This window comes from Neofelis nebulosa, chromosome 7, assembly GCF_028018385.1.
Source record: "Neofelis nebulosa isolate mNeoNeb1 chromosome 7, mNeoNeb1.pri, whole genome shotgun sequence".
NCBI lineage: Eukaryota > Metazoa > Chordata > Mammalia > Carnivora > Felidae > Neofelis > Neofelis nebulosa.
The window spans coordinates 84,817,726-84,828,183 of NC_080788.1; the positions used below are offsets into that span (position 1 = coordinate 84,817,726).

At 41.5% G+C, this 10,458-nt stretch overlaps 1 protein-coding gene across 3 annotated transcripts in view; it reads right to left on the reverse strand.

Annotated features, from left to right (window-relative positions):
• Window positions 1-10,228, reverse strand: part of SPTSSA (serine palmitoyltransferase small subunit A) — a 28,182-nt gene extending 17,954 nt beyond the window's left edge. For 2 of the 3 annotated variants that reach the window (XR_009264373.1, XR_009264372.1), the window contains exon 1: window positions 1,210-4,607. Coding sequence is in view for 1 of the 3 variants with exons in the window: in XM_058738795.1 (XP_058594778.1) it covers window positions 10,064-10,166 (103 nt within the window). In the remaining 2 variants the exon portion in view is untranslated. Of the gene's footprint in view, window positions 1-1,209; window positions 4,608-10,063 lie in introns of those variants that run through there. The other variant, XM_058738795.1, reaches the window with a different exon arrangement.
• Between the last annotated feature and the right edge of the window lie 230 nt (window positions 10,229-10,458).

Sequence of the window (10,458 nt, forward strand, 5' to 3'; positions counted from 1 at the left end):
AGAAGGACAGAGAGACAGAGCATAAGTGGAGGAGGGGCAGAGAGAGAGGGAGACACAGACTCTGAAGTAGGCTCCAGGCTCTGAGCTGTCAGCACAGAGCCCCACTCGGGGCTCAAACTCACAAGCAGTGAGATCATGACCTGAGCCGGTCAGACGCTCAACCAACTGAGAATTAGAAAAGTAATTCTACTTTTCATAGCTATTGATCATAAATACTATCTTTCTATCATTTCATAACTACTATTTTTTAAGCATTCCAGTTTATGAAAAGTATATATGCTCTATTAAGTAGATCTTCTTTTTTTTTTTAATTTTTTTTTTTCCAACGTTTTTTATTTATTTTTGGGACAGAGAGAGACAGAGCATGAACGGGGGAGGGGTAGAGAGAGAGGGAGACACAGAATCGGAAACAGGCTCCAGGCTCCGAGCCATCGGCCCAGAGCCGGACGCGGGGCTCGAACTCACGGACCGCGAGATCGTGACCTGGCTGAAGTTGGACGCTTAACCGACTGCGCCACCCAGGCGCCCCTTAAGTAGATCTTCTGGAACATATAGTTTTAACTATTAAATTTGAGCATTGGGGGTTTTTTTGTTTTGTTTTTTAACAAAAGAATCCATCTTATCTTTGCTCCTAAGTACCATAAATGTTAAAGCCTAGGGGGTGGGTCACAAAGTCTTTAAAAATTTGTAGTGGATGGGATGCCTATCTGGCTCAGTCTGTAGAGCATGTGACTCAATCTCAGGGTCATAAGTGTACACACACACACACACAGTTCTTGTGTAATACAGTTTTCTTCATCTTCCATCTTTCCTGAGAGCTATTAAAGAAAAAATTGTAATATCCAAAGAAGTATAGATAAGGGATATTCTAACATTTTCACTTAGCCAACCCAACATCAAGGCAGGGTAAAACAGGCTAGAGCAGCTGTCTTTGAACTAAAGCACAGGAGCCTTCGAGATACAAGAAGACTTTCCAGAAGGTTAGGATCTGTTAAAGGGAAGGGTTTACAGATCTTCAGCTGCCACTGACTCTCCTAAAGCCTGATCTGAGCATTATCATGATCTGCTATTATTCATGATCTGCTAGTTCTCCTTCCCATCCCCCCTTGCAACTTCATTTCTACCACTTTACTTCCTGAATCCAAAATTATGCATTTCCCCAGGGTATAAAATAATTTTTGGGACAGCAAACAAAGGAAGAGTAACTACCTTGAGTTGTACTTTATTTCAACTCGGTAACAAACTCCTGGCACAGCTACAAGCTTCATCGATCTATCCATTTAATAATTTCAATCCAGAAGGGAGACAGCTTCCCAGCCTGGGCCTGACAGAATGGCTCCTACAAAGAAGGATGGTGAGAAGGGCCTTTCTGCCATCAACAAGGTAGTGACCAGATAATACAATGTCAGCACTTAAAAGCACACCCATGGAGTAGGCTTCAAGAAGCATGCCAAAAGTCTGGAAATTTGCCATGAAGAGACGGGAAGTCCAGATGTGCACAGCTCCACAAAGCTGTCTGAGTCAAAGGAATGAGGAATGGCCCAGGGCATACCCATGTGTGGTTGTCCAGAAAACATTAGGATGAAGATTCACCAAACAAGCTTTAATACATTGGTTATCTATGGACCTGTCACCACTTTCAAAAATCTATAGTCAGGGGAGCCTGAGTGGCTCAGTCAGTTGAGCATCCGACTTCAGCTCTGGTCATGAGCTCATGGTTCATGAGTCTGAGCCCCACGTCGGGCTCTGGGCTGACAGCTCAGAGCCTGGAGCCCACTTCGGATTCTGTGTCTCCCTCTGTCTGTCCCTCCGCTGCTTGCACTCTGTGTCTCACATTGTCTCAAAAATAAATAAACATTAAAAAAAAAAATTTTTTTTTAATCTACAGTCAATATCGATGAGAAATAAGCACTGGTTGTCAAATAAAGTCATAAAATTAAAAAAAAAGGCAAGAGGGGTAAAAGTGTTTATGTAACAATTGCTTGAGCAGAAAAATGGCACTGAGCTTTTTCTGACAGAAATTAAGGTTGATTTTGCCTATTTAGCTTCACAATAAGGACTGGTGTTTCCAAATAGGTTATGCGATAAACATTTTCTATGAATTATACAAGAAAAAATATAGTTTTAAGGTTTTAACAAAAATATACAATCATAGGGGCACCTGGGTGGCTCAGTCAGTTGAGCGTCTGACTCTTGATTTTGACTCAGGTCACGATCCCAGGGTCATGGGATCAAGCCCCACATCAGGCTTCATGCTGAGCATGGAACTTGCTTAGGATTCTCTACCTCTCTCCCCTACTTGCACTTTCTAATACACATAAAATAATAAAATACATATGAAAAGCAAGGAATTAAATCCATTGTAACTGTTTTAATTTACTATGAAATGTTTCAAAAGTCAACTTAAATGAACAAGATAATACCCATTACTTTTTGTTCTTGTAGGGGCTACACAAAAAGTCTAAATACCACTGGGGTGGAGGCTTGGAAGCATTAATTTATCAGTTACAACTATTCTTACCTCTGCTTCCCCCTCTTCAGCCCTCCCTTGTAAGAGAGAGCTGCATTCATTTCTACAAAAGGAATCTCAAAAGAAAATGGCATGAAATGTAAAAGACTGAAGACTAGTGGGAAGAAATTCTTTTTCTTCTTAAGTCTGAAGGCTATGTTTGGGCTATTTCAACATTATTCTGAAATCACATTTTGTTTGAAGACACCTTGATAAATCTTTCTAAAAGGCATTAAACTGATTTACTAAATATCTTTCTAGAAGTAACTTTCTCTGATATTAACAGTTTTGCCTAGGTGGCTCAGTCAGTTAAGTGTCCGACTTCTGCTCAGACCATGATCTCTCAGTTCATAAGCTCAAGCCCTGAATCGGTCTCTCTGCAGTCAGCACAGAGCCTACTTTGGATCCTCAGTCCCCCTCTCCCACTGTGCCCCTCCCCCACTCATGGTCTTTCTCTTTCAAAAACAAATAAACATTAAAAAAATATACTTTTTTTGCCTAATCATCAAACCACATGCTGATTTTTACTGGAACTCTATTTAAAGTATCAAAGGATTTTGTACATACAAACATTTTCTTCAAAAGAGGTACTCATTAAGAAGAAAGTTCTAGTAGAAGACCCTGGTGAATTGGGGTTTTAATGATAATACCTTCTATTGAATAGCTCAGAGGAAGCTCTGCCAAAGACAGAGACACTGAGCTAAAGCTCCCCCCGGCCAAAATACAGTGTTTCTTGGTCAATTTTGTTTTGTTTGTTGTGTTTATTTACAAAAATATGTTACAGAGGAAATACACAGAAAAAAATACTAACTTAATTATTAGTGACTCCAAAAATGGCAAGGCAAAATATACACCTCAAACACCTCTCTCCTGGCTTATAAAAACCTTGATTTTACCAAACCAGGCGCTATTAAAAACAGCTTAAGTGCATTTTCCAGGTTTTCACAGAATACTTCAGGAGAGATACACAGGAAACTGGTAACATGGGTTGTCCTGAGGTGGCTGGGTGGAAAGAAGACTTTTACCACCTACCTTTTTGGTGCCTTTTGAGTTCTGAACCATGAGGATGTATGATCTATTTTTATTTACAATTTAAAAATTCATATTTTCTAAACTCTCAAATACTTTAGTATATTGAGATGCAAAGAAAAATTCTTCTCAATTCTAGCTGTTAGCATTTGAGGATACAGCAAAAATCTACAAAAATAAATTAACTTAGCTGCTACTGACACAGCATACACCTTTAAATTTTTAATGCTCTCTTTTTCATTATCATGCAAAGCCTACCCCAATCCAAAATACCTACCTTTGCTTCTACCCCTGCCTCCCCTCATGGCCCTTAATCTTTCCCAAACCCTGTAGCTAAAGTAAACCTTTTCAAACTTAGACTGGATCACTCCTCTCAAAAACCTTCTAAGAGCATCCTTTTCAACTAAGATTAAAAGCCAAAATCCTTACCATGACCTCCAGGATCTCCATGGACTCTGCCCTCTCCCCCGTGGTCACTCTGCTCCAGCCACACCTGCCTCGGTGATGGCCTTCATATGTGCCAGGCAGGCTCTGGACTCAGGGACTTGCCCTGGCTGTTCCCTCTGCCAGCTATGTTCTTCCCTTAGATTTCTACTCTCTAACTCCATCACTTTCTTTATGTTTTTATGCAAATGCTGCTCAGGGAAGCCTCTCCTGATATCCTCTTTAGAAACAACTCCATCCCATCTGCACATTTATCCCACTGACCTACTTCTCTGTCTTCCACAATGCTTACCACCTAGCATACTATGTAATTCAAGTATAAATGTTCCACAAGGAAGGGATCTTTGTCTCATTTGCTCAGATGTATCACAAGCACCTAAGCCAGCATCTGGTACAAGGTATGCACCCAGAAGTATCTGGTAAATTAATAAATGGCCCTAACCTGCTTTCTCAACTTCACTTGCCACTTCTTCTGCCTTAAAGAATCCCTGTTCTCGGGTCGCCTGGGTGGCTCAGTCGGTTAAGCGTCCGACTTCAGCTCAGGTCACAATCTCGCGGTCCGAGAGTTCGAGCCCCGCGTCGGGCTCTGTGCTGACAGCTCAGAGCCTGGAGCCCGTTTTGGATTCTGTGTCTCCCTCTCTCTCTCACCCTCCCCTGTTCATGCTCTGTCTCTGTCTCAAAAATAAACGTTAAAAAAAAAAAAATTAAAAAAAAAAAAATCTTTCCAAATGCCCTTCCTGACCACTCTAGCTAAAATTGAAAAACACTCCTTCCTACTTCCTATCCTCTTCTGTTCTGTTTTTCTCTAGAAGAGCTATAACAATTTAATAGTCTATATTTTTTATTTAGTAGCATTAGAATAAATATTTTTATCTGTTTTGTTCAGTCATACCCCCACTACCTAGAATAGTATCTGGCAATTAGGAAGTACTTAATTCTTGTGAAATGCAGAATTCAGCAAACATACATATTTTACAAATGAATATATATAACAAAGTAAATTTTGTTAACATTTTTTAAAATAAATCAAAGAAGTTCTTTCACTCTATAGTATTTTTTGCTTCTTTTAATTTGAATTCTCTCCAAGAACTGAATTTTTTTCACCAGCAACAGCCAAGCTCCAAAGCTACCCAAATCCGCTTTAAAATCAGGTCTCTTTTACCATTCCTAAGTACTTCTGCAATTCCTTTGAAATAACAAATCAATATACAAACAAATGTTTCTCAAGCACTATCTATGTGCCCAGCACTGTGGTTTAAAAAAATTTCTTTTCTTGATGGAACACAGATTGTCTTTCAGGGTAAATCTAATTCCTAACATAAACCAAAAAACTGCCCACATTTTGCCTAAAATAAATAGAAGTATAAAATGTCATGGAAACATAAGAAGTCATAGAAAGATGGCAAATATAGCTCAGTGATTACAGAATAAAGTCCTTTTTTATCTTAAAAAAAAAAAGCTAAATAATTTTTACTTATTCTTCAAATTATTTTAACAAGGTATTTTTAATTTTTCCATACCTCTCAGCAGCATGGTTACAATGTTTTTCAGTGAGACACTACAGGGAGTGCCTCGCTGGTTACAAAACTTGCCTTAGTTACAAAACCTGGTGTTTTCCTTTCCCACTGATGGCTGCCAGTAGGGAAAGGGGGCTTTTGAAACATGTAAAAACTTCTACTTTGGAGATGGAGCTCAATGAATTACAGTCTGCAGGCTCTGCTGTAGTATTCATTGTAATACTACTCTGCCCTTATTCCATTCACTTGATTGTTACCTTCTGTTTTAATCAGGTGTCACGTCCCCTTCTCATGTAGGACAGATACCATGTCTGCACATGGAAAATGTTCAAGTACTGGTTGACAAACAAAACGCTAATTATCGTTTCAAATATGGTAACAGAAAGCAGATGATAAGAGAAAATTTAGGGGGCGCCTGGGTGGCTCAGTCAGTTGAGCATCTGACTTTGGCTCAGGTCACGGTCTCACGGTTTGTGGGTTCAAGCCCTATGTCGGGCTCTGTACTGACAGCTCGGAGCCTGAAGCCTGCTTTGGATTCTCTTTCTGCCCCTCCCTTATTCACGTTCTGTCTCTCTCTCAAAAATAAGCATTAAAAAAAAATTTTTTTTAAAGTAAGAGAAAATTTAGGATACGGGCCCTAGCATGGTACAATTACAAAACGGGTTTTTAAACCTTATTCTTTCAAGAACCATTTGCAGTGGGCCTGACTTGACACAGATGCATTTCCTTTTTTTTTTTTTTTTTAACTTTTTTTTTTTAACGTTTAGTTATCTTTGAGACAGAGAGAGACAGAGCATGAACAGGGGAGGGGCAGAGAGAGAGGGAAACACAGAATCTGAAACAGGCTCCAGGCTCTGAGCCATCAGCACAGAGCCCAACGCGGGGCTCGAACTCACGGACTGTGAGATCATGACCTGAGCCGAAGTCGGACGCTTAACCGACCGAGCCACCCAGGCGCCCCCAGATGCATTTCCTTAAAAAACATATTTAAAATTATTTTTTGTGACAATTTCCTTACTTAGATAATTTCAAAAACCCTCATATTCAACTGGGATTCACCTTCCAATTTACAACAACCATTAACTTCTAGCTATTTCATTTCGGAGAAATAGAGAAGCAAATTCAGATGTTTAAGGATGCCTCTAGAAAAATGTACAGAAGTAGTTAATAGAAGGCTGTCAGTTTCCCTAAAACAGGGACAACTTCAATTTATTAAAGGAATTACAGCAGTGACATGTAAACTAGTGCAATTACCTTCTTCTAGAGTCTTTAGTTAGGACTTCTAACTCAGAGACCATTTTTCAGACAGCCAGACAAATTTCTTACATGAAATTTTAGTTTGCTAGCAGCAATGACTGTATTCAATGCAATTTTTAAGAAAGTATGTCTCTTTTCAAAACCATGTAACTGGCTACAAAACTGTTCTATATGAAACTTACTAATTATTGATGAACTTATGAAATTCAAACTACTTCACAGTAATTAAAGCTCCTAATAACTGGGGGGAAATCCAGCTTCCTCATTCAGTTTCTTCCTCCGCCCTAGAATGAAGATTCAATTTCAAATCAATGTTCCAAAATCGTATACAATAATTAAATGCCTGACTTAAACTCTAGAAGTTCAACTGGAATTGAAGCACAACAGCTGATAGTAATTTAAGACTGGCATATGTCAAAAGTATTACATTTCCACCTTGGTTAATTCAATAATGTGAACTTTGAAATAATATCTTTTTAATCTTAGATTTAAAGCCATAGTGTTCTACAGCCCCGATGCTAGTTTGTTGCAGTTCTCACTAGTTTTTTTAAAACAAAACACTTGGTCACAAAAACCAATGAGAAGTCAAAAATCTACAGACGCATTATATTTCATTTCATAATTTATGCCACCATCTCCCTCCCAAAGAGCCATCATCTGGTTTATTTACAGGACACTATTACTATTGCAATATAAGAGGAAAACCTTAATACCATTGACACTGTAGCATGTATCCAAGCAAAAGCTTGTAAAACTTTTGATGGACTCTGACAGTGAGCTCTACATTCAACCTCCTACTTAAAGAGTGTTGATTTAGTGCAACATTGTTTAAATTCACTTTTTTTAAAATGTTTATTTTGAGAGAGAGAGAAAGAAGTATGTCAAGGAGGCTCACCACTGTCAACACAGAGCTGAACACGGGGGTTCAATCGAACAAACCAGTGAGATCAGGATCTGAGCTGCAATCAAGAGTGGGGCCCTTAACCGACTGAGCCACTCAGGTAATCCTAAATTCACTTTTAAATTGATTTTAACTGAGAGGCACCTCTATTTTTCTAGAGGCATCCTTAAACATCTGAATTTGCTTCTCTATTTCTCCAAAATGAAATAGCTAGAAGTTAATGGTTGTTGTAAATTGGAAGGTCAATCCCAGTTGAATATGAGGGTTTTTGAAATTAAGTAAGGAAACTAGCTGACTCAGTTGGAAGAGAATGTGGCTCTTTTTTAAAAAAAATTTCTTTAATGTCTATTTATTTTTGAGAGAGATAGAGACAGAATGCGAGTGGGTTAGGAACAGAGAGAGAGGGAGACACAGAATCTAAAGCAGGCTCCAGGCTCTGAGCTGTCAGCACAGAGCCTGACACAGGGCTCGAACTCACAAGCTGTGAGATCATGACCTGAGCCAAGTCAGACGCTCAACCCACCGAGCCACCCAGGAGCCCCTGATTTTAACTGAGGGGCACCTACCTGACTCAGTTGGAAGACAATGTGGCTCTTGATCTCAGGGTGTGAGTTCAAGCCCCATGTTGGATGTAGACATTACTTAAGTAAATAAAACATAAACCTTAAAAATAAAAAAAATTTTAAAAAGATGATTTTAGGGGCGCCTGGGTGGCTTAGTCGGTTAAGCGTCCGACTTCAGCCAGGTCACAATCTCGCGGTCCGTGAGTTCGAGCCCCGCGTCAGGCTCTGGGCTGATGGCTCGGAGACTGGAGCCTGTTTCTGATTCTGTGTCTCCCTCTCTCTCTGCCCCTCCCCCATTCATGCTCTGTCTCTCTCTGTCCCAAAAATAAATTAAAAACGTTGAAAAAAAAATTAAAAAAAAAAAAAGATGATTTTAACTGAGTCAAGAAGCCTGTGCTTCTATACTTAGTATACCTTTTACACAGGTGACTTGATCTCTAACCTATAGAACTTAGAGTAAGACTAAACTGCAGCTACAAATAAATGGTGCAGGAAATCAGAGCACACTTTACATTCAGACTTTAAATCCAAAAATATGGTTCTTAAGTGCTGGAAAGCTTTGGAAAGAAACAATAATAAAAATAAATAATTTTTCTTGTAAGCAGCTTAAAAGTCCTCCAAAGTGTTGAAACAAAAAACAGCTCTGAGTACAACCTTATGCTAGTTCAACACAAATAAGCACACTTATTAATGCTTGGAAGGAAATGATCTCAGTCACTCCACCAGAATCCAACAATGCATTTGCAAAGCTGTTCTCAAGCTACTCCAAACTAAACCACATTGAAAAGGAGCACGTGTAATATACAGTTGTCAAATCACTATGTTGTACACATAAAACTAGTGTAGCATTGTGTTAACTATACTTCAATTAAAAAAAGAGAAACCCCATATGAAGTACATGTTATGTGAAATATTTTTTATATTTGGCCCCCAAATTTAAAACAAAAACAAAAAAAAAAGTTACAGCTCATTATTACTATATTCTGCAAATGAAAACACAAACATCACAGGCTTCAGAAAGCCTATTTACACAACTTTGCTTATTAAGTGAGGTTGTTATGAAAGTTAGATGGGTTAAGATACAGGCAAACGCTCAGCACAGTTGCTTGGCTCCAAGTGACCATTCAATAGTCTTTAACAAGTATTTATTAGCTATCTATGAAAACACAGTTTCAAACACTATTTACAACTAACCACAAATTCCTTTCTGGGCTCGACTTCTATGGACTGTGAAAACAGCAACTTAATGAATAAAACACACTTTTTAAACTCCCCATCCTGGAGACCAAAAAGCTACAACAAACTGCTTTTAAAAAACTATTGGGGTGTCACAAACACAAACTCACATGATTTTAAAAGTCTAGTAAACTGGTTAGCATTCTCATTAGGACCAAAGTCAGCTAACTCAGGGACAGTTAAAGGTCAAAGGCGTCCAAAGCCAGGAGCGATTTGCTCCACTTGCATGGTCCCTGCCTCCCAAAGCAAAGGGGACGAAACCAAAGGCAGGCGCGGCCGAAGTGCCGGCGAGGACGCACCAGGTTAGACATCGCCCTAGGGGATTTCCTCCAGTAATAAAGCCGCTTCTACCTCGGCAAAGCGACTCACCGGCGACCCCGGATCAAGGGATGTAGCCCCCCCCACCCTCTCCAGCCGCACGCCCGCCGCCCTTGGGCCCCGAGACCTCCGCCCCGCTCGCCCACAGCGAAGAAGCGAGTCCGCGCGCGCGCGCCGTCCCCGCACAGCCGCCTCTCCGCCCCCACCCCGGCGCCTGGGCCCAGGAGGATGCCGCCCGGCTCCGCTCCCCCGCCCCCCGGCCCCCGCGCCCGCGGCCTGGGCAGGATACTGAACACAGTCCGCTCCCAGGGCTCCAGCATGTAGAGCGCCGTGACCAGCAGATACTGGTAGTAGAACCAGGACATTTGCTTCCAGGCCCGCGCCAGCGCCATCCCCGCCACGCGCCTTCCTCGTTGAAGCCGAACGTCAGTCTGTCCGGCCGGCCTCCGGTTAGCGTCCTACAGCCCCCGGCCGCGAGGCCCGCCCGCCCGCCACCGCGAGCCTATTGGCCCGGCCGGCCAGGCGCGTCACCCGCTGGCACGCCCAGCCCCGCGCGCGCCCAGGCAGCCGGCGGCGAGCCCCGCCCGGCCGGCGCTCATTGGCCCAGCCGTGGCCACGCGTCACCCCGCTCCCTCCCTGGTCTCCCCCTCTCCTACCCCGGCCGCGCCCACGCGAGCGGGAGAA